At 38.7% G+C, this 25,029-nt stretch overlaps 1 protein-coding gene across 1 annotated transcript in view; it reads left to right on the forward strand.

The window, feature by feature from the left end:
- The window catches only part of nmbr (neuromedin B receptor), a 42,368-nt gene continuing 17,339 nt past the window's right edge, over positions 1–25,029 (forward strand). Inside the window, exons 1-3 of the mRNA XM_033991094.2 lie at positions 1–428; positions 14,929–15,070; positions 17,621–17,839. Of these exons, the coding sequence (XP_033846985.1) occupies positions 1–428; positions 14,929–15,070; positions 17,621–17,839 (789 nt within the window). The remainder of the gene's footprint in view (positions 429–14,928; positions 15,071–17,620; positions 17,840–25,029) is intronic.

The following is a 25,029-nucleotide window of genomic DNA, read 5'->3' on the forward strand; positions in this document are numbered from 1 at the left end:
ATGGATAACGAGTTTATACTGAACGCGGACCACCCGATAGTTCTTGAGGACGCCCTGAACCCCAACGCCACCACGGAGGCGCCGGGCTGGTGGTCTGACTCTGACAGCGCAGAGACGGTCCATTTCGTGGTGCGCTGCGTCATGACCTCGGTGTACATCATCATTATCACCGTGGGGCTCGTGGGCAACATCACGCTCGTGAACATCTTCATCACCAACAGCGCCATGAGGAGCGTGCCCAACATCTTCATCTCGAGCCTGGCCGCGGGAGACCTGCTGCTCCTCGTCACGTGCGTACCCGTGGACGCCTTCCGCTACTTCTCCGAGGAGTGGGTGTTCGGCGAGGCGGCGTGCAAGCTCATCCCCGCCATCCAGCTCACCTCGGTCGGCGTGTCTGTGTTCACCCTCACGGCGCTCAGTGCGGACAGGTAGGACGCTACGGGACAGGGGTGAACAGGTGTGTGCGTAAACATGGCACGCGCCGTGAAGAGCTGACACCACGCGTAAGGTTTTGGTTTTTGAGATTTAGTTTTTGTACTTTATAACTTTGTTCTTTAAAGTTGAGTCTAAAGTGATTTCATTCAAATAATCAAACAGCTTAAGTGCCACTACAGCGCGCAATTATGTGCCACACAGACCAAGGGTAGAATGCAACAGGTCCGAGCTGTATGTGCAATGTTGGCAAATTGATTAACGTGGAGACTGAGTAATACTCAAACGAGGAGAGAAAAGCTATCAAATCAAACAAGAGGAAGTGGTGACGTGATAGTCCAGTGTTTGCCAAAGACCACACTTTTTTAAATTAAATATGCAAACTTGGAGGTCATTGTGGAAGGCATCTGTGATATTAATAAGATGTGGAGGACATAAAGCACATCAAATAGCCTAAGATGAGTGCATTTTTGAGTCATATTTCATAATCAAGCGTGCCGTTTCCATTTCATGCTTGTTTTTAATTTAATTTTTTTTTTTTATCAATGATCAAATTTCTTGGTAATGTGCTACATTTGTGATCTGACACATCTGATATCAGCACTTCCACTTCATTAGATTACAATATGAACCAGTGGTGTTGCTGTGTGTGCTTCTGACATTTGATGAATTTATCTCATCATTTGATGTATTTGCTGTCAATTCAGTTTTGTTTTATGTTTTATTTGCAGGTACAACACAGCATATGGTACAATAAAACTCATAACCAAACAGATCCTACTGTTAACGCACATAAATAGGTGGTCAGTACAAACAAAATAGACTCTCATCCTTGGACACTGATTCAAATTCAAGAAGAGATACAGTATAGCCACATGTGTTCAGCTCTAACACAGAAATAACAGAGTAAAACATGTAATCTCCACCTGAACTGTTTCAACTGTATTATGCTTCCTGCCCTAACATTCTGCACACTGTCTGTTCATTCACAAATATCACTTTTACCTCTGGCTCCAGACCACTAGATTAGAATTACAAGATTTGTAAAACATGGCACTGACAAATGAAAACTGCTCTTTTGAAATATACTGCAGTTTCAATGATTAACGGACAACAGGACATTTCTAACCCAGTAAACAATATTAAAATGTATTAAAGAAAACAAACAAAGAGCATAGTATCAGCTTCCCAGTTCTCACGATCAGCTACTTCTCTATTTATTAATGACGCACATAATGGTGGCTAATTTATCAAAGTGGAAGACAGATACATGGAATAATACTGTGCCACGTTGTAATTTATGATATATATATATATATATATATATATATATATATATATATATATATATATATATATATATATACTATGTTCAACAAAGTGACGCTATATTTATCAGCTTTCTAATTCTAATTATTTACTTCTTCCCTATTATTAGTGACCATAATTAGAGGAGGACAATGCATCAAAGGCCATGTATCAGATTATTGAAATGCTCTTCACGAAGCAGTTCTCTCAGGTTATCCAGTATGAAAAGAAATGGTCACTTTCTTGTTACTTAGGGCACTTTACAATATGTGTGCCGTACAATGCCACGGCTGCTCTATTCTTTAGCAAAGTAACATAAACGACACTTTGTCTATATGTTTGCCCCTGGTAAGTGAATGCACTTCTTTTTAATTAGATTTTCTCTCAGACCACTCCACTGGAGACCAACTGAATATTGATAGTGTGAGGCATAATGACCTCGTGGCACATTAGTACACGAGTGCCACATCACATCTCAAATATTGACAGAGCAGCTTAAGAGTAGCTGAAGTAGTTATTAGGATTTTTGATGATGACATATTGTTAAAGATTACCTGGCATAATATTTGTGCGTATGTAACTTTTCTAGTGGGGGGTCCAATGGCTGTTTGTCTCCATTGATATGTTGCTTTGCCTGGTATGTTCCACTGTATGGCATTCCATTGTAAACAAAAAATGTCTTAGTCGCTGAATGGATAAATGAAAAAGCATGATGCTCTACCCACAACAGGATTTAATATGGTACTTAAATATACAACATTGGTCTAGTCATTGATTGTGCTTTGTAATATTGATAAACTTCTCAAAACACAACATTGTAGCCACAACTGCCCTGAGGCAGACTCATAGAAGCGAGTCTGCCAGTCACCATCCATCGCTCACCCATCATATTTATAGAATTTATAGCATTTACAGGCAGAGTTTGGCCCAAGGACACAAAACTGTATGTACTGGTTGGAGCTAGAAAAGACATTTTCTCTTAACATATCACGGTTTTATGTCATACAATGACCTGTTTCAGACACCTTCTGCATATTTCCACAGAGCTGTCATGTGATGTTATCTTGTCATGCCTGATCATTTACACAGGTTTGCAGTCCAACTTGTCCTGGTCAGTATCCAAGGTCCCTATTTATCCCTATCATTTATTCATCCCTATTTACTGTCCAGTGGGCGTGTTTCCATGTCCCTGCAGAGGGCAAGACATGTTACTACAACATACAAAATATGACATAAGGCTGCATTGGTCTGATTAAAAGAAAACCTCTTTGGAAATGTGATTGTTGGGCTGGTGAGTGAGCGCTAAAACCATTCAACTACTGCCTCTATTAATGTGCAGTTTAAACTTGCATTATAGTTTGACTTTATCAGCCTTTATTCATTTTAAAAGTTACTTTTCTTTAACTCAAAACTTAAAACCACACAGATCTGAACCAGTGAAGCAGTGGCTAAAATGAAATGAAACTCCAAACTACGTTAAAATGAAGCTTAGATAAAAACTATGAATCTGTTATCATGTGACCCAAAAAAGTGCTCCCTCAGGGCTTTGACTGTTGACATGTTTATGACCTCTCCAGTGTTCAGAGCAGCAGTGTTTAATAAATCCTCTGTACCTCAAACTGAGACAAAAATCTGATGTGACTGTACGCCACCGCAGTATCGTTTCTTTCTCATGATAATGTGATTTATGGAAATGGAGGAAAAGAAGAAAGGTGAGAATAAAGTGGTTTATTTTTGCAGAACCATTGTTTCGAGTGCTGATTCTGAAGCAATAAAATAGTGTATTATTTTACTATTACTAGATACAGCTTCTAATAAAAATCAAGGAAAATCACAAAAAATTTGGTGCAAAACAAATGTAATGATCAAAAATAAGAACAAAAAACACATAAACTGATACTAGTTTTACAATTCTGTGTCAACGGCATATTTTAAGGCAAGTCAGGGTTATTTGTATTGCACAACTGGTACACAAAGTAATTCAAAGTGCTTTACAGAATAAGAAATACATTAAAATCCCAATACAAACATAAATAATCATAATAAAATTAACATTAAAAGAGAAGAGTGCAGAAGAGTTCATATGCACAGCTAAGAAGAACTACTTTGAGCCTGGATTTAAACATTGTCAAAGTAGAGGCCTGTCTCACATCTTCAGGAAGACTGTTCCAGATTTTAGCTGAAACACTGATCCCCCATGTTTAGTCCTGACTCTGGGCACCAGCAGGAGGCCGGTCCCTGAAGTCCTCAGAGTGTGAGATGCTTCATATGGCACTAACATTTCAGAGATGTTTTGGTGCTGGTCCATGGAGAGGCTTGTTCACAGTTAGAGCTGCTTTAAAGTCTATTCTTTGAGCCACAGGAGCCAGTGCAGAGACCTGAGCACAGGACTTATGTACTTGTACTTCCTGGTTATGCAGTTTATGCAATTTTTGAAAAATTAGGACCGCTGCCATACCGATTAAAACTAAATAGTAAATCTTTTTAATGGTAAACAGTCCCCAGTTACATAAAGTTATATATAGGAAGCCGAAACCCAATAGGAAGCAAATTGAAACGTAATGCTCTAATCGGCTGTATCACTGGAACCCCCGGATGATGCCTGATGACTTCCTTAATGAGCAATCAACTGCATAATTCTGTATCAAATCCACTTTAGCTTCTCCATGTCCTGAAATACAGAGCCAAAACTGTCACCGTCCAAGGTCGCAGCTGTTTACACAATATTAGTAATCTGGATTTAAGTAGTTCTGATGAGGTTACATTGTGTTTCTTGAAATTGTTTAGCTGTTTTTTCTATGTGTACTTAATACTAATATCATAATATAATACTGTACGAGTGAACTCATTTATATCTTAATTTTCCACAGTATAAAAGGGCAAGAAGGTATAAACAAAAGAACAAAAAGCCATAATCTACTTGAATATGTGAGGTAAACATTTCTGACAAATCTACCTTAGGCTCAAATAAGCATCAAATAAACAAGAATAAGTGTTAACCACCCGCCACCACTGCATACAAAATACCTCTAAAACAAGAACATTTAGACTGCGTACTTGCAACTAAAAGTTCTTGATCAAAATAAACATAATTGCATATCCAACTTTCAGACATTTCCATGAACCAAAACAATACAATAAGCAGAAAACGACCCACAAAATATAAGACTTGTGGCAAAGTTATGACATTAGAAGTGAAAATATATGATTACAGAAGGATTAGACTGTGATTTTTGAGACTGTTTTGTCTTCTGCACCAAATGTTCTTTCAAATTGAAGTCTAAATCACCAGATTAGACTTTAATAAAACGTTTTGCAGCTAAGTCAGGTTTTCCCATCAGTTTAATCATATAATATTTAACGTTTAATAAGAGATTATCTTTGCTAACAGGAGAATTTATTGGCATTGGAAAACAAAACCATTTTTCTAAGTATTTGGACACTAAAAGACACATCTATCTCTGGCTGTGGCTCCCCTCATAGCAAAAAAGTTCCAGGTTTGGTCCTAGTTTAACATAATCCTCCAACTAGGCTGACCGAGACTAGCTCAAAATGTGGAGATGAGTCTGAAGCATTGAAGCATGGGTCAAACGCAGAGGTCAGAAGAGTGCGCCTCAACCTTAAAACCAATAAAACGAATAACGACTCTTTTAGAAACACAATCCAAAGTGATAAAACCCCCAATAACTTCTAACGCAACCCACTTCAATACGTCAACGTTGCTGCGGTCTAAATAGGCTACTGCGATCGCACACTGCTCTAGACGGGTAACCTTGCAAAGAACACATTTCTCTAATAATATAATGAAATCTATCTCATCTTTAATAACACTGAAAACTCTAATTGGTCATTATTCAAACCGTGAAACCTGACGAAACCAGTTCTTTATTTGTTTGCTCTTATCAATATTCCATTACTTCTATTACGCGGCCCCAGTTCTCTTCAGTTCTAATATGGACGACGGAACATAACAACCTTGCACTGTCAGACAATTTAACAAAGCGAGTGAGTACAATAAGAGTCGTGCAATCTTACATGCATTCCAGCTGTTTCTGAAATGTTTATTCAGAGGAAGGTGACACCGGTTCCACATTCATCAGAGCGGGTACATATTCACTCAGCAGTTTTGAAGCAGGTCTTTCCACTGAGAGTACTCAAACACAGCTAAGATTTGATTTACTTTAACAGCACCCGGACCTCGTTATGTTCTGCATCTCCACAAAACACTATAGATTTTACCATGCCCCTTTAACTGTCAACAGTGTAATTATAAAGGGACAAGGATGGGCTCTTTTGTTTTGGTCCAGTAAACAAATGCATAATACGGGCTGATGTTTCACTGCTGTTTAGGGTTAAAGTTTAAGCAGACCGTGTGGACAAGACAAACATAAAAACTGATCCAAATCTGTAGTCTAATAATTCAAAAGTTGGCTGTTTGACACTTTGCATATGCTTGAAGGTGGTAGGTGCAGAGGCGATGGCACAGACTGACAACCTTACCTCTGACATATTATTATCAAGCCTATTATTACAGCAGCATTACCAATTTTCAATCTGCAAAACAATGAAGTAGCTCTTTGAATCTATGTCGCTATAGTTACTGGCTCTCATTGAACTCTCTATTAGTCACATGCATGAAATATTCCACGTGTGCACAGCTTTAGAAGAAGAAGCTTTACCCATTTGAAGCAGCACACACAGTTTTAGACAAAAAAAAAACTGCAAAAACTGTTGACTTAGTTTGCACTGAAATGGCAAACTAATAGGAACAGTAAATGACGTTAAAACACGCACAGTTTAGCAAAAAGGTTGATGTTGAGAGACGCTTCCTGAGTCGCAGTGTGGATAAAACATATTATAATTAGATGCAGCTGTCTTCTTCTACACTAAAAGCTGCGTTTACAATATTTCTGAACTGGCGTGAGGCAAATTTTAAATGAAACTATTAGCATTTTTTCTTATAAACTACAATGTTGTAATTTGCAAAACTGATTGTCCGCTATGCACTGCACATTGTATCTAGGACATTCAGCTCTCCAAAGCATCCACTTTCTCTTTCTTGAAATGATTTGAATGAATGCATAGCTTTATGTTGAGCCTCTTGACGAATTCACACTGCTCAAAAGAGTAAATTGCAGGCTTTATAATACAGAGGGAAGTGGAAAATCATAGTTCACTGGGGGATAATTTTGATGTTTCAAAGCCTCTGCTGATTGTAGTGGACTTGTATGGTTAAAAACAAATCAGGTCATTGGGGACAGGCCAAAGTGCTGCCTGGAGCAAATGTAATGGACAGTATCAGGGTTTCTTTTATCATCAAGAAACTTCTCAACAATGGAACAGTTGAGTCGAATGAAAAGACCTAAAAAGGATGGAAAAAAGAGCTTTTAGAAACTTATGTTGTAAAGGTCAAAATGATGGGATGAAGTGATATTTCTATACTTTTGTGCATAATTTAACCATTCTTTAACACTTGTGAGATACTAATCTTTAACTAATTAATGGGTTTCAACTTCCTCTTTATAGGCGCAATTTTGAGAACTTTTCACTTATCAGAAGTTGTTAATTAATATGGAACTATATGGTAATTCTTCATCACTCTGAAACCCATGAATACTATACCATTTTGAGCACTTCACTATTCAAAAGGTATAACATTTTCTTTCAAAAAATAAATAAATAAATAAATAAATACATTGTTATGGAAATTATGCTGAAGATGAACATCTCTGCAAGCTATGGATATATTTAAAGCTATTTTTTCTATACGTATCAGCCCTCAGCCCTCGTTAAATGTCATTAAACATTACATCGGGATTAAAAAGTCCTGCTTTATGAAACAAACATCCACTTTCACTGCAAAAGAAAAGGATGAGTCAGACAGTCTGTGATCTTCTCATTTGAATGGACTGTGAATGGACTGTGAGTTGAACCCAGCCAAAAGCATTACCACAAAAGCACTCAGCCCTCCGAGCCCTGCTCCTCCTGGGTCACAACCTCCGGCTGATCGATGGGTCTGGGCTGTCTGTGTGTCCATCAGACAGGAGGTGATTCTCACAGCTAATGACCTATTAGCATAATTAGCCCATTGTAGAAGCGCTGGGAATGCTGGTCTCATTAGCGCCCCCTTTGGCTCACTTTAGCCCACTTATTGGCTCATCTAGATTCGTTTTGGGGTTGTGGTCCCAGCTGTGGACAGGAAATGACGTCCTCCAGTCCTCCAGTACACCTGATGTTTCTGTGTTAGCCGGTCATGAAGGACAAAAGGACGCACTATATCCCTGGAACATTAGCAGGAAGAAGAGGACATGACTTGTGTTTCTTTTGTTTAAATATAACAACAATTAATGGCTGAATATAAATTGACAAAATAATCTTACAGTGGTCAAAAAGTTGACTTTTAAAGATGGAGGGGCTCCGTGCAATAGAACATGCTGATATCCATGGATTTCAGAATGATAAAAAGTTAGTGCCTTATTTCTTTTGAATAATCAACTGTTCTCAAAATGGCAACATGTAACAGGATACTGAAACCCATGAATAGAGCCAAGAGGGGCCAAAATCTGCACATTAAACCTTTAGCCATGCCTCAGCTTACCTCAACATCATCATCCATCTGTGACACTTGCACTGCTTTTAGCCAAAAGGTGGTTGAGCTGGAAAAACATATCTAGTTTACTTAAATTCCAGAAGGAGCATGATCTGAATATAATTCTGACACCAGTGCCCAGCTGGCCGATATCAATCACTTCTCAAACACTTCCAAGTCCAAGCCCTCCAGGAACCACAGACACGGAACAACAGCACTGGTTACAGCAAGGGACCAGACCTAAAGTGGACATACTGCATGACAACGAGTTTCTGCTGTTGCACCAACCACCACCAAATGCAGCTCCAACACCACCCAGAAACTCCGTGGCTGTCCTATCATACACAAACCCAAGTGCTGAGCCTGGGTTGGTGGGTGCTTCTGCACCCTCCCCATGCACTCAGTGCATGCAGAGAGCCGTGACGTTCCTCTGGTCCCTCCCTCCACATGCTTTGCTGCTGTTCCCTCCATGTGCATACAGAGCCTGCATGCTCGGAATGAGCAAGAAGACGCCGCTGCTCCTGTGGGCAGTTCCACGGTGCTACGGAGCTCAGCTGACATCTCTGCGGTGCTCACGTCCTCGCCATCCAGGCCGGGCCAGTCCATGCTGGTCCTCAGCTCCTCCATGGTCCGGCACATGAGAGAACGCAAAGACCACACCTCCTGTCCCCCAGGTGCTCTGGTAAAGGACATCACGCACTCTGCCCCCACCATCCTGCACCATCACCCATCAGTTTCAACAGTACAGTTGGGACAAATGACCCCAGACTGCAGCAATCAGAGACACTCAAGGACAACACAGTATCACTCATCAGCACAATCCACAGTTCAAACAAACACAGCATAGTTTCTTGACCACTGCCTCCACCCCATTTGGAGACATCAAATACAGCCTTTTGAGACTCTCACTGCACAGTCCTTACACTTTTGAAGAGACCTGAACTTTTCAAAAAGAACTGTTTACACCCCAACTCATCTGGATCTCATCTCCTCTCATACATCAAAATCACCCTGGAATCAGCACGAAGGTACAATCATCACACACTCAACATCCTCTGTTCCAATAGACTCAGATCTATCATGCCCAATTTTCCACATTGCAGTGATCATCAGCAGAGAGCGGCCTATGCATAAAACCTCCCACTATTCTAACGACCATAATCTCACATCTCTCCCTAAAGCTCATCTGCCATCATCACCGTCATCTGACCCTTGAAGAGGGTTTTATTGAAATTTTAGAAAACCATCCTCTTGTTTTACCTGCCCCCTCTGATTTTATTGTTGACCATTTTAACAGTAACAGTCCATGGGCCAGACCTCAAAGGTTGACATATCAGCACGAGTCAAGGTGGCAAGAGCTAATTTAGTGTTGAAAAATGCATTTTAGACACAGGTCCATATTTTGGTTTAGGCCACGTGCTGCCTATCAGATAATGATTTAAAAGATTGTGTTTGCTATCATTTTAAATATAACAGTCTTGTCTTTTATCTAAGCCTCTGATAATTACCATGGTAACCATAAGTATGAGAACAATTTGTCACAATTTTCACCTGAACTGTTTTACTACTTTTTACTCTGAAACCTCCAAGAACGTGATACTTGAACTTGATAGACACACAATTTTAATAGTAAATCGGTCTTTGGAATCTGAGAATTCAGAAAATAACAAAACAGTGAGAAATACAAGAAACTCATACTTCACTAAAGTCGTCACAGACAACAAAAACTATCCTAAAATTCTTTTTAAAAAAAAGAAAAAAAGAAAAAAGAAAATCAATGAACCCCCACTGACTCCCTTTGCAAGCAGTTTGCAGACTACTTAATGTGAAAAATAAACACAATCAGATGTGATATTTTACCTTGTCAAACTACTGTTTTGAACTCATCTGAGTGTTTGTACCAGAGGAAACACTGGACAGTTTTGTCCTGCTTAATGCTGAGACTCTTGATAAAGGTTTCCCCTCAGTGATACCCACCACGTCTTTTAGAGCCAACTCAAACCCCATTTTAAGCCATTTGGATCTTTTAGAGACAAGCTTTTAAATATGATGAATATCTCTCTTCATAAAGGGATATTTCCCTCTGTCCTTAAAGTGGCAGTGTGGAGGCCCCTGCTGAAGAAGAGCAATTCAAATTTGAATGATTTTAACAACTTACCTCACTATTTTTAAACATTTAGATTTTAGGGAAAAAAAAAAAAAGTTTTTTAACCAACTTAATGATTTTTTAGATGATCACAACATTTTAGAAAAAAAAAAACAATCTGGTTTTAGGGTAAACCACAGCACTGAGACTGCCTTATCAAAGATTTTAAATGATTTTAGAGTAAATTATGCTTCCCAAAAGGTGACAGTTTTTGTTCTGTTGGCTCTGATTTTGACACAGTAGACCACACTATTCTACTCACCTGAAACACCTCAGCGGTGCTGCTTGCAGATGGTTCACTTTCTATCTTACAGATAGAACATTTCTGGTGAGTGTACACTCCAGTGTTCCATTTTAGGCCCCGTGCTTTCGGCCTGTATATGCTCCCTTTTGGTGGTGTCATCAGGAGACTGAGAATTAACTTTCTTAATTATGCAGATGACACGCAGCTTTACATCCTCATGTGTCCTGATGACACCAGTGGATGCTCTTTTTAACTTCATGTAATGAAAATCTCCTCTGGACAGATAGGGTACAGTCATCGTTGTGCCTCTGACAATAACCTTTTGAAATAACACTTTATGAGCCCAGAAACAGCAGCTGAGACCAAATGGATACAGGTAGTGGATAAATAACTGTATGTAAGAAAGACTTGTGTGCTTCAGATATTGTATATACTGGACCTACATGGATGACTCTTTGTGACTGTGATTAGAGTTGCAATTCATGTTAATGTAAAAAAAAATTGAACTTTAAATAGAAGTAGTAGAAGTAGTACTTCTACTACTTCTATTTAAAGGTCAATGTTTTTTATGTAGAAGAATAGACAAAAAGACTGAATTATGAAATGACAAACTAAGAAACACATTTGAGAGCATGTACAAATATAAACTACAGGGTTTGCAGTTTTTATGCAGAAAAACACAGATACATATTTTTTTTCCTTTCAAAGTCTAATTTTGATTTGAAGTAATCTTACAGCCTAAACATGGACCTTCTTGCTATGAGGCGAGAGTGCAACCAGGTGCTTTGTTATAGGTTGCATTTCTGAATTTACCTTCATGTAAATGAGGATGGGTAAGAAAAAACAAACAAACAGGAAGAACATATAAACCTCTATGATTCCATAAAAATCCTGGTTGATTTCTTTTTATATAAACCATATATACATCTTACTCTGTATGTCCTGTAGCAGAGTAACAGTAAATGTCATTGGGCTTGAGATGTGGTTAAATGCAAACACCTGGATGTAACTTGAGCCTTGACCCTGATGTATGATTCAGCAACAAGTGCTCTTAGCTGTCTGCTTGTGTCTATGAGGAAAAATACATGAAACTGAATGTATATCTGCACAGTACATGAGGCTAGCACTTTAGCGGCTGTGAACAGATCTCACAGGTGTCTCTCTTGGGCTTCCAGCATGAAAAGGCATGCACATGTTTTTAAATACATGATTTCCCCATAGTATTGTCCTTATGTAGACCAGTACCACACAGCTACTACCATTAATTGTTAAGCAATTAAATAAATATTTCATAAAAGTAATTATCAGGTGTGTCACGCAGGCCTAAATTCTGAAAAATAACTTTGAGACAATAAAAATCCACTCTGTAGCTGTTTTTTATTATCTTAAAAACATGAAAAACAGAACTATTTTAAACACTTTGCACTGCGCATCCTAATTATTCACAGTGATGAGTTTATAAGCGCTTTTCCGAACTTTGCGTACAGCCCCTTTAATAGTATCTAACCACTGTGTGTTTAACATCCAATAATCCCTTTACAAACAGCGCACCCGGGTGATCTGTGGGTGCTTTCTCTTCTTGTCTTGCTCTGCATTTACACACAGGAGGAGCACCGTGGGGGGGAGAGGAAGGATAATGATGTAACAGCGCGGTGACTCAAAGCTAATGGAGAAATTCTATTCAATTTATTTAGATAGGACACTGACAAATTGAATTGAGAAAAGAAACAAGCTCTTTTCTCTTCTTGCTGTAATATCGACACTGATGTTATCACTGAAGGTCCGTGATTTAACGCACATCTGAACTATATAAAGGAAAGTTAAAAAAACAACAAAAGTACATGGTGGAGCTTTTCAAACAGTAATGTGAAAGTATTTGGATGACAGTACAGGAGTGGACCATGTATCAGAATGTGTTAAAATGTTGTGATGCAGGTGTTCAGTATTGTGCAAGTAAATACATTTTCAATACACATCTGCACTGCATTCAGAGGTAAAACGTGGATGTGAGTACGTACCTATAATCTAGTGCTCCACAAGTGAGCAGGCTGAAGTCTGAGTGAGTGTGCATGTTCGCAATGGCTTTTAGACTTATTTTAGACTTAAAAGATAGAAAAGGTACTTGAAGAAATGTGAATGAAAGTGTTCACTGTTCAAGGAATGTATTTTGCGTTATATAAGATTGACTGGAGCGGAGGGGTCAGCGGGTCAGAGCCACACAGTCGAGGTAATGAGTTTTTTTTAAAGGAGTGAAAAGAGTAATCTCGGAGCATGTGCAGCTGATAGAGACGACAGTTACTGAGAAAAGCAGACGCTATAAACGGTAAATGGTGGTCAGAGTTAAGAGAGAAAAAACACAAGACCTTGAGGCAAGTTTGTAAAGAACATAGAAAATGGAACTGCAGGAATCCACTAAGTCTGCCCATTATCTCCAAGTGTCCTGTTATTGGGATTACATTGTGTCCTTGGGCAAGACACTCATCCCAACCCCCATTTTCAACAATATATAGTCTTTCAAGATGGAAATATAGATAAAATTGTGAATGTTTTGTCAAAGATACGCAAAATTTGAATATCCAGTGGTACCGAAAAACACAAACATGCAAACAAAAAAAAAAAAACATGTTATATACTTCCAAATGAGGTTGATATTACTTTTATGGGCAATTTTACAGTCCTTTCCTATTTGTCTGATAATTAAACCTCAAACAAAACCTAAACATTGGAATAACCTCCTTCGAAATATCAAGTCATACATTTTTGTCAATATTGCGCACCACTATAGTCTGAATAAATATGAAGGGCAACTGCCAACTCTCTAGCTTTAGTCATATCTTCTTTTCTCTAACCTTTAGTTGTTTTCTTGCTAACGTGATTATTAAATAAATGAAACATGAGCCTTGAGGATGATTTGTGAATGTCAGAATTCAGAAACTTTCAAGATCTGAATAGAATCTAGTTTTTCTTGTGTCACATCAAATCAATACAGTGTTAGATATAAACCAGACCTGACAGTGGCTCTGGAAACAATCAAAAAATAATAAAAATGTCAAAAATATTTCACTTCACCATTTGAGGACAACATGTCTGATTTGAACCACAAGGACTGGCTGATTTGTCTGAGCAACTCAAATATGTGAAGGTTTTGAATACTGCCGTCCTATGTGTATAACAAGGCCACAGGCATTTTTTAGATTGATTTTTGTTGTAGAATAAATCATATAGGCTGTGTCTGAATGGCCACACTATTCCCCAGTTAAGGCACTATTTAGGGGTCATGCCATTTTTACTGTGTCCAAATGTCCAGAGAGTGAGAAAATAGTACTCTCAAATTTTCACATAATGCACCTTGAAAAGTAGTGAGCATCAGTGGTCACTAAACTGGCAAGTCTAGACTACAATGCATTGCGAGAGTTGGAAAAACAACAGCGTGGCGGCAGGTGTTTAACTGGCCATGAAAGGACTAAATGAAAAATAGAAGTGCTGGTTTATCACTGATTATGAATAAAACACTCTTAAATGAAATGTTGCTGTGTAAAGTTTATAGCATTAGCTGCTAACTTTCGCTTGAGCTGTTAAACGAGCGATCAATTCAGATAAAAAGATGTATAATCCAAACCATTTACTTCAGATCCAGCTTGGCAAAAGCATGTATGATTATTATTAGTCCATAAACACTTGCCAGTCCAATCTGATCATTATTTATGACAGAAATTTAATGTAGTGAACTGATGTGTGAGTGAGGCCACAGTATAGTCCGCTAAAGGGTGCAGGGCTATGTAGTGAATGAGGGGTTAGGGGGTGGACATTCAGACACAGCCATAGACACCATTTTAAAGGTATACTTGAGGGCCGGTCACCTGCTCGTCTCCATGGAGGTGGGATGGAAAGTTCCAGATCCATCGTGCATTTATTCAGTTGCAGGTGTTTTTTTTTTTTTTTTTTTTTTTGCTGAAATACTGTACATGTATTCTTAATGTGAGTTGTCTCTCCACAGATCTGACCTGTAACTTGGTCTGCTGGTGTCACCTACTTGTCTCCATAGCGTTTAATGCCATACTGTGGCAAGTCAATAATTTCCATGGTGACAGGCAGGTGACAGACCCACCACCAGTAAAGTTACATAATGAACCTTTACAGGCTTCATACACTAATTAAAATGTTCCTATTTCAATATTTACAGTAGAGTATTTGTCATGTTTCTGACAGGTACAGGGCCATAGTGAACCCCATGGACATCCAGACGTCAGGAGCAGTGTTCTGGACCTGCTTGAAGGCTGTCTCCATCTGGGTCCTGTCAGTGCTGCTCGCTGTCCCTGAAGCCATCTTCTCCCAAGTCATTCACATGCCAGTGAGTACTATAGTCATTCATATAAGTTTCTTTCCTGGGATCCAGAATACACACTTCAATACTTCACGAAAATGTGAGTCTGGTCACCAGTGAATCTTCCCATTTTCTAATGGGCATGATTGACAAGTGGATTAGCCAATTGGAGACATGCATGGCATCAGGAAAAAAATAAAAAATAAATCACAGCCTGCATCTCCAAAATTCAAAATGCTCTGTTCCACCTTCTGATGTCATCATGTGGTAGTTTTCAAGTTAACAACTACATTTTACCTTTAGTTCAGTAAAGATCAATAATTCCAGGGCTGAAATCATCCAACTGATTCTAGTGAAGGTGTATGGAGATTAACAACACAGTGGAGCACTTCCTGTAGTACCACATGACACCAAAAAGTGGAACAGTGTGTTTTCAGTTTGAGAGAAGAATTCAGCCTAAATATACAGGGATTGTGTGTTAAACATGTGTGAATGAAACAAAATACTGTAGGTATGTTTTTGATGAAGAAACATTATAACATAGATCAGAAAATAATGTAATATGGGCTCTTTAAATTAATTATCTGTAAAGCTAATTAATCATTGCTTGTCTCCAACTCTATTTTTGGTCAGAGATTCTATTAAATGGGACCAGACAATGAGAAAATCAATCTCACATTGATCAATCATGATTTTGAATTCATTATTTTTGTCTAATTAAAAAAAAAGTAAACTATCTCTCAATCTACATCTTTTAATCCTTGCTATTTGACACAGGAAATGTAAAAAGTCTTCCTCTAAAGTCTGAACTCTGCTCCAAACCACATGCTTTGACAGAGGGTTGGCTGTGAACCTCTCAGTTAAAACGATCCAATTTGATCACAGCCGATAACTGAGTCTGAATTAAAATGTTGCATAACCCCAGTTTGAAATATCCAGAACGCATTGCAAACTTAGCAAAGGTTATTCTTCCGTAACACGTTGGACATCATTAAAAGTCGTCATAAATTCTACCAACCTCACTGTTTGACTTTGCCTGGCCCTGTCTAATGTAGTTCATCATCACATCAGCGTACAGCCTCCCATTGGACTACCGCAGACATAGCCATAAAACTGTATTTACTGACTTTATGAAGGCCCACTGCCTCCTCTTCACTCTTTATCCTGATTTATGTTCACTTTCAGGGCTCTAGTTCTCTGTGGCGCTCTGTCTCCCCTCCATCTGCTCTCTGATGTTCGCGTCATCCACCCACAAAGTTTGGATGCTTGGATTACAGTCAAAAGGAACTGAGAAAGGAAATGAAACAAAATGACTCTGGTCTGATGGTGTGATTCTCAGGTTGGGCAGATGGTGCAAAAATTGTCTGGCCAATGAGTGCCCTTGGTTTAAAATAGAGATAAGGACAGGTAATTGGGTTCAAGGCATAGACTATATAGTGGAGTGTGACGTTATCCATAGCGTTCAACTCCGGTCAAATGACGTTCATGGAGACTAGCGCTTATAGAAGTGAATTTGAGGTTGAGTTCCATATTTGCAATTCAAACCAAAGAGCCAATCAGGAGTGAAGCTGTTGAAGGTGGCGCCCTTCTGCTTAGCAACGCTGTCAATCAAACTTAGCAGGAGTGGCCTTGGGGAAAGAAGGTGCTTGATCTGTCTAGTATTAATGTTTTAATGTTCATAGATTGTGTTACGGATACAATAGCAAAATAAAAATACCAGGATCATGTAGATTGGGTCAATATGAACATTTTAAGACCAAAATGACGAGTCTGACAGCAACAGTTATGGAGAGAAGGGCGACAGCTTTCTAATGTAAAGTGAATTGGAGCCAGATTCGATGAAGCGCGCCCATAATCACTTATTTATCACCTATTTGGAACGAGGCGGCTAGCAGGTTAGCTATGTCCATTTATATACACAGGCTATGGTTCAAGGCCATATTTGTTGCCAATAATTCCTTTTTTATGTTTGGATATGTCTTTCAAATACAGACTTCTGTCTTTCAACTGAAATGATGAAATTACAGCTGGGGGATATGACTTGATTTTGATTAATTAATCTTGATTAAAATGTGATGAATTAGTCAAATGTTGTGAACGCAGCCTTTTAATTTCTGACTAGACACTGATGATTGTTTGTCCATGTTTGGTTTTAAGCCCTGGACTAGTTGCATAACTGAGCCTCAGTAATGTCCAAAGTCAAAGAGACCGACTTCAGTCAACTGCAACTCACAAGACGGATCAAAGAAAACTCTGTTCTCACATTGATTATTAAAGCCTGAATTCTTATAACCTGGCCACCTAAGACAAACCTGTTTACCTATTCGATGTACAGTATATATGGTCTTTCATGGCCACTTATGTACTCAGAGATTTTTTTCTGTTATGCATGGTTAAAACTGAACCGCATGTCTCAGATGGTGATGATTGGTTGTCGTCAAATTTGAGGAACCAAAATAATGTGTGGAGAGGTCCAATCCTGCTTTTTTGTGCTTTTTTCAATTTAAGCTATTACAAATTATCACCCAAAAATGAAAACTAGATCTTTTCTTCCTCTTATACTGTATTCATTCCCAGGCACAGACCGAGAATGGGACTAACATCACCTTTGCGAACTGCGTGCCATACCCTCTCTCCAACGAGATGCACCCCAAGATCCACTCCGTCATGATCTTCCTGGTCTACTTCCTCATTCCTCTGGCCATCATCTCCGTCTACTACTACCACATCGCACGCACGCTCATCAAGAGTGCACACGACATGCCCGGAGAGCTCAGCGACCACACCAAGAGACAGGTAGGGCACACGCAAATGTGGATTTATAATGTAGGTGAAGAATGTGCATATTGGTGTTCTGTTTTTGTGGCCAGTTTGCCATTTTGTCTGTGTCTCATTTAGTTTGTTATTGTTACTCACTTGTTTGTCTCTTACTCTAACTTTGTCTAACTTTGTGTGTTTGAGACGCTAGTTTAGTTCTGTTTTTTCTGTCTCTTGTTAGTTTTGTCACTCAGTTCTGTTTGTAGCTTTATGTGACTCGTTTTTATCTGGGACTCTCGCGGTTTGGTATTGTTATATGTCCCTTATTTTGTCACTGGTTTTTAAAAGGCCTAAGTGAATAGTTTTTTTTTGAGACACTAAACTTGTTACATGTAAAATCTGTTTTTTGATTTCTTAGTTTAGGTTCTTACTTCCCCTACCCTGGCAAAGCTCATAACAGTTTATTTTATGTCTATTTTTATCTTATGTAAAATATTATTGCATAAATTGCTTTCATTGTAAAGTATGTATTTTTGTGTGTCATTTGCTAATAGCCATGCTGCCAAGAAGCTGTTTCAACATTTTCAACTCCCCACTATTACCAGCAGAGGGCAACAGATGTGATGTGATGACGTCACACTCCCAGATGGGAGGCAAAAGCCAGTTTTCCCTATTGATTATATTGATATATTTGCAGTGAAATATCTATGAGATGAAAAGTTTAAGAGTGAAGATATTTTGTTCCAAGCAGCTTCTCCAGTTCAGGTCAGATCAATGGAGGACACTGTCTTATATCTGCCTGAGGGGAGGAGCTAACTACACTCAAACTAACACACTAGTTGTGGGTAGGTCACTGAGTACTCTATTGAAGTGTGAACTGTACCTGAATCATATTTTGCACAATCGCTCAGGTCCCTAATGGGTGCTCTCACCCATTAGGTGCTCTCACACCCCATTAGCTTACTGGCTATCACTATTGTTTTCCTTGTTTTGATTTAGGTTTGGCGATGGAGTTATAATCCAGAGAAAAAATGTGTTCAGTTTACAGAATTAAATTTTTCGTTTGCTAAGGGTCATCACTGGACGACTGATGGATCACACAGACATCTTTCCATAAATCCACAAATGTTGAAACGAATCATTTCTATCAGTGACCCAAGAACTTTCTATACTGTGACAGAAAATATAATTTTAACAACATTAATTTGACCTGCACCCATCTGTCTGTATTGATCTATAGAATGTCATAATGTCATCTGAAACACAGCAAAATGTTCACAAATTAGTTTTACTTTTAAATCAGATAAACACGTGTGAATATATTCGGAGTGGGATTTAAATTGTGCTCCATTAAGCTCACTTTAAGCTGTACTCTATGTAAAGGTTTATCCAAATAAGCGCTATCCTTTGGGTTTTACAGAATCTGTGGTGTAGTGATTTCGCACATGTTGCTTTTTACACCCCTCCTCATCTCTACTCTTACACTTCTCTTGTCTCTTAGCATTTTATTTTTCGGTCTCACACATTCAGAAGGAGGCTGGGTACTTCTTCTCCCCTCTCACCTCCACCTCCCCCTGATGGTAAAGTCGAGAGTTCTGTGTCACTTACTCCCCTTACTCTCTTTACCCTCTGTCTACACACTCCTTTCTTTCTTTCTTTCTTTCTTTCTTTCTTTCTTTCTTTCTTTCTTTCTTTCTTTCTTTCTTTCTTTCTTTCTTTCTTTCTTTCTTTCTTCCTTTCTCTCTCTCTCTCTCTGCCTCACTCTCCTTTCTCTCCCCCTCTTTCTCGCCATCGTTTCCTCTCCTGTACTTTTTTTTCAGATTCTTGGTGTATTTGTGCTCAGGAGGACTATGGACTGAATCACTTCACTTTTCACCTTCCTTCTCCTCTCCCTCTCTCTTCCCCCTCTCCCTCTGTGCATTTCTCTCTCTGCCCTCCCTCTCCTCTGCTTTTCTTCCAATTCTTGGTATATTTGAGCTCAGAGGAAAGACTGTGGACTGAATCACTTTTCACTTTTTGCTCTCACACATTGAGGAGGAGAGGGCAAAGTGACAGCACTGAGTCAGAGGTGGTTTTAGCACTAATCATTACACTCATTAGAAGAAGTCTGTATAAAGTGCATGTAACATTTTCTAGTCTTTTCAAGTCAAACTGTATAATATAATCCCAATTAAGAAATATGGAATGGTGTTTAAAGGTCATATTCTGAAAAGGAATTTTAACTTGTACCAGCATTTTTAATCAATGTTGTGAGTTATTTTGAGTCTTTTCCTTAGAAATAATGGACTAAGTGAGTGAGTGTTCGTCTCTAGTCAAATGAAGCTCTTCGAGGTTAACGTTTATAGGCGCGAATTTGCAGATGAGTTCCACATTTGGAGTATCATAGCAACCAAAGAATCAATCTGGAGCGAAGCTGTTGAAGGTAACGCCTCTTCCTGTCTGCACTTCAGGTTTAGCAGCTTAACAACGCTGTCAATCAAACCTGTTGCTAATGTTAGCGAGAGTGACCTCCGGGAAAGAAGGCGCCTGATTTGTCTGGTATTAATGTTCTTGAGTTACGGACACTATAGTGAAATAAAATTACCAGGATCATGTAGAGCGGATCAATACGAATATTTTAAGGTCAAAATGACAAGCCTGACAGCAGCAGTCGTTAGATCCGGACGCGTGCCCATAATCATAATCACATCCTTTTTGGAACGCAGCAACTAGCAGGTTAGTCACGTCCATTTATATATACAGTCTATGGTTGGATCATTTGTTTTTTTGATAATGCTAAAGGTACAATTACAATAGACGCCATAAAATCAAATCAAACAACAGTGCAGCAGGTGAGAGACACTTGAAACCACCCACACAAAGACAAATGTTATGTGATGTAAGATCTATAATGTGGCCATCTGCTCACACTGACCTTTAACTCAGCTCATCTACTGCTGCTTTTATGGAGAATGGGGAGTTGGCTCTGCTCCCCAAACTTTATTCATTTTATTACAGATAGAAGAAATTGCAAATAAGAAAGTATAAACAGAAGAAGGATTGCAACGGTACAGTGGCTCATGTGGTAGAGCAGTAGGCCTATGCTCTCAACAGACTTGCACTACTTAATGACTTGATAGTTAATGAATACAGCGCTCAGTGCTTTAAGAAATTTGTCCAGCTCATTATAAATTAAAGTTCTCATTATTTACTCTTATTGCATTCAGTATTGAGTAGGTAGGAGAACAATTACTTGCCATGTTTAATCTATTCTTTATTAATCACATCGTGTCTACTACAATCAGTGTGTTACGGGGACCTGCCTTTCGTTATGGAGACAAAAAATTAGTTCAACAACATGGTTCAGAGTTCAGATATGGGTCAAAATATGTTAATGTTAGGCAGGTAGTAACTATGGTTAAGTTATGGGATCAGCCTCCAGGAAATAAATGTATAAAGTGCAATGTAAAGCATGGAAAACCAACATACTTTGTGCAAAAAACATGCTGCAGTTGAGTGAATAAAGTCAGGTGTCCACAGATCAGACCTGTAACTTTACATTCAATCCTAATGTGAAGATTTAAAGATGAAAACAATCATATTTCAATTGGAGCTGCTAAACTGGGTGAAACAGAGTGAGGGGGAATAGGAGGGGGCGGGGTCCGTACACGTAAGGAGCAGCGTGATTGGTCTAACGGGTATTCACACTTCAAACTCCGCCCCCTGCAACCTGGAGTTGGAGTTTGTAATCAGAAACACTTTGCGTCAATTCTGCGTGATGTCACCAATTACTGGAACTTGCAGTGGCCACTAGAGGCAGCAGCACACACTTAGATTTTAAAGGTGCGTTAAAGTTGACGTGTAGATAATTCTATGTAAACACCATAGTAAAACATAGTAAAAATCTGTTTTATTGTGGTTGCATTCACGTTATTTAAAGGTACGAAGGCAGTTGAAGTTCATGTCATAACACACATTGTAAATTCCTTCTCAAACATAATTCTGTGTCAAAGTCGCCTCCCTTACCCCAGCCCTGCAGTCCATACTTGAGCATTGTCACACAGTCTGACCCTTGTCTTGTTGGGGGTCTATATTCAGGGTTGTCACAGTTGTTTGTTTGAATTTCAGAACATGTTTGTAGAGGTCTATTAACTACAAGTGTAACAATATTTTTTCGATAAAGAGACAGGATAATGTGTTCTTTACAAGGCACTAACAACACTACAAATGAGGTTTGAGGTCAGAAGCTAATTACATCCGAATTAGGAATGTCACAATGATTCTGTTGATGGATAGTTGTGATTATACAGGACACATTATTAGTTTTAAATTTGATCATGTCATGAAGAGCAGTACGAGGAACTGGGATACTTGCGTTTTAACAGTATTAACAGTATTTTCCGGACTATAAGTCACACTTTTTGTCATAGTTTGGCTGGGAATGCGACTTATACATACACAGATGTGACTTATACATGAAATTATTAAAATATATAATTTCACATCTTCATTACTGTCACACTGTCAACCACACAAGGGCACTCTAGGCTTGTGTACCAGTGTCTACTACTCCTGTACCACTGAATATTATAAATTTCAACATTACGGTAATTTAAAAGACATCGGAGAAAGACTGAACAAAAATTCGCTGTACTGCTATTCAACCTGTTATTCTGTATTTTATTATTATTCTAACTTATCTTTAAAGATAAAATGTGAGTTCTTGGTCTCAGATTTTGAAAAATAGATTTCCCCCAAAAATGCGACTTATAGTCCAGTGCGACTTATACATGTTATTTTCTACATTATTATGCATTTTTGGCTGGTGCGACTTATACTCCAGAGCGACTTATTATCCGGAAAATGCCCCCCATCTGTATTATTGGATATCATCTGAAGCCCAGCAATAGTCGGGAGCAGTGATGGGAAGAACGCTTTTGAAATTTATTTAGAGTAGAGCACATGTGTCAAACTCAACAACGCAATGCATCAGACACGTCGTACAAAAGTAGACCCACAAGCTAGTGAAAATGAACCAAAACAAAAGTCTTTGGAGAGCTTTTTTGCAAAGGGGAAAAGGCCAACTGAGGAGCCAGAAGAGGAGCTTACAAGCTCCAAGAAAAAGGAAGCTAAATTTAACAGGCAATACCAGGAGTCCTACTTAAAACATGGGTTTGTTGCTACAGGTGACTCTCACGCACAGAGTCCACTCTGCCTAATATGCAGGAAAAGCGAACGAGGCAATAAAACCTTCAAAACTGCTTTTGCACATTGAGACTAAGCACCCTGGATTAAAAGATAAGCCTTTAGAGTTTTTTTAAAGAAACAAACGTGAGCAAGAAGGAAAGAAGAAACAAGTGCAGGGCTCCCACTGATTCAGCGATATAGTGAGTTGTATTTTTTATGCACTTAACTTAATTTTGCCATATTTATCTGCCAAGTGTAGAAGGCTGGTCCTACATTATTCCGGTCTGTGGTGCAAAAAAGGTTGGGGACCCCTGAATTACAGTATCTACTGCAGGTACACAGATTTAATTTCTGGTTGAATGTTCCTTTTAAATACTCTATTCAGTCTACAAACTGCACTATGATCAAAATATAAAGACCAAACGGTGTTTTCCTTGACCATGTTTTTCCCTATATACCTCATTACACCTAACACATTAACTCACTTATGACAGCATATATTATACATATTCTGTCCTTTATATTCCAGAGTATCAGAAGGTCAGAGCGCTTATTAACCCTGCTGGTCTGAAAACAGCCCACGTCTGTTGTGCCCTCTCATGATTCTAAGTGCACCAATTTAGTGCCATTAAACTGAATTATGCCTCCTTCTAAACGCAGACTTATCAAACAGTTCTTCTTCCTTCAAGCACTGGCCATAACCATTTATTTCTATTTCCTTCACAAATTGCACTGCCAATTAACCTTAGTTTTAGGTGAAACCTTTCTGGTGGAAGGTCCTCTTTATCACCGTAGAGAGGTTATTGTGTTAACCAGAATGTTGCACCATATGGCATTAAACTTTTGTAATTATGGAGACAAGAAGGTAGCATCGCCAGGTTTAATTACAGGTTAGATTTTGTGGAGAGGTTCATTTTCAAGATATTTTTTGGAAGGAATGAGTGAAGTAATTGGTAGATAGATGTCCCACTGTGGGATTTACATAGAAATCAACTTCTTCTAACTGATTAATGTGCAACAATGCAACCAGGAAGGCATCTGGACACAAATATCACTGCAGGTAGAGTGGTCCAGTGCCTACAGATAATACTGTTGTTGTGTCCTAGGGCAAGACACTTAACCTATCTCACCCCCAGTGTCTGTGTGAATGAGTGATTGGTTCCTTGATTTAAAGCGCAGATTTTGTGGAAAGGTACATTTTCAAGATATTTTGTAATGAATCAACTATTTCTAATCTATTAAAGTGCAACAGTGCAACCAGGAAGTACATCTGGTGTTAAAAAAAAAGTGTTGGTAGAGTGTTTCTCCTCTGATCTGAAAGTTAGTGGTTTGCAAACCCATTCTCGACACAAATATCATTGGTATTACAAAAAGAAGTGCATCTAGTGTATCTGTTTTGCTTTGGTGAATAATACTGAATGCAAAGTGTATGGCCATGATCCTGGAAGTACTACAACATAATGATTATAATTTCATATCTGTATTGTATATTTAAAGTTAGACTGCACACTATAAAACCTTTTATAGAAACCCTTTAATGCATTCATTCATACGGGGAATTCAGATCCTCCAGTCCCCCTGTACATGTCCTCGCATTTGTACTTTGTGTATCTGTCTTGTCGATCTGCTTCATTAGCCAGACTCAATCAATACCATTGTTTTTAGACGTTTCACATGTTCCTTTAACCACACATGTCCTTCTGTGGCCTGTTTTCCTTTTATACCCCTGCTCTTTTCTCCGCTCCAAAACTGCATACTTAGTACAAAAAAAATACACACACGGTAAACAGAATGTGCATGTATTTGAGAGATTAGAGTGTCATTTTGCAAAAACCCTGATTGTTCCCATAGAAGTGAATCATCTCAGCTCTAACTTTTTCAAACTTTAAAGTGGCAATTTTGAATTTGATTTGCTTCGTTTGATTTGAGGGTACAAAGTCGGAATGAAATTATGCAAGGGAATTGTTTCTCAATATGTCAGAAAGGGAACAGTGAAAGTTAGGTTCCTATTAACACTGGTTTAAACATGATCTAGTTATGGTTATTTAGGGTTAGTTAAGTCC

This window comes from Periophthalmus magnuspinnatus, chromosome 24, assembly GCF_009829125.3.
Source record: "Periophthalmus magnuspinnatus isolate fPerMag1 chromosome 24, fPerMag1.2.pri, whole genome shotgun sequence".
NCBI lineage: Eukaryota > Metazoa > Chordata > Actinopteri > Gobiiformes > Gobiidae > Periophthalmus > Periophthalmus magnuspinnatus.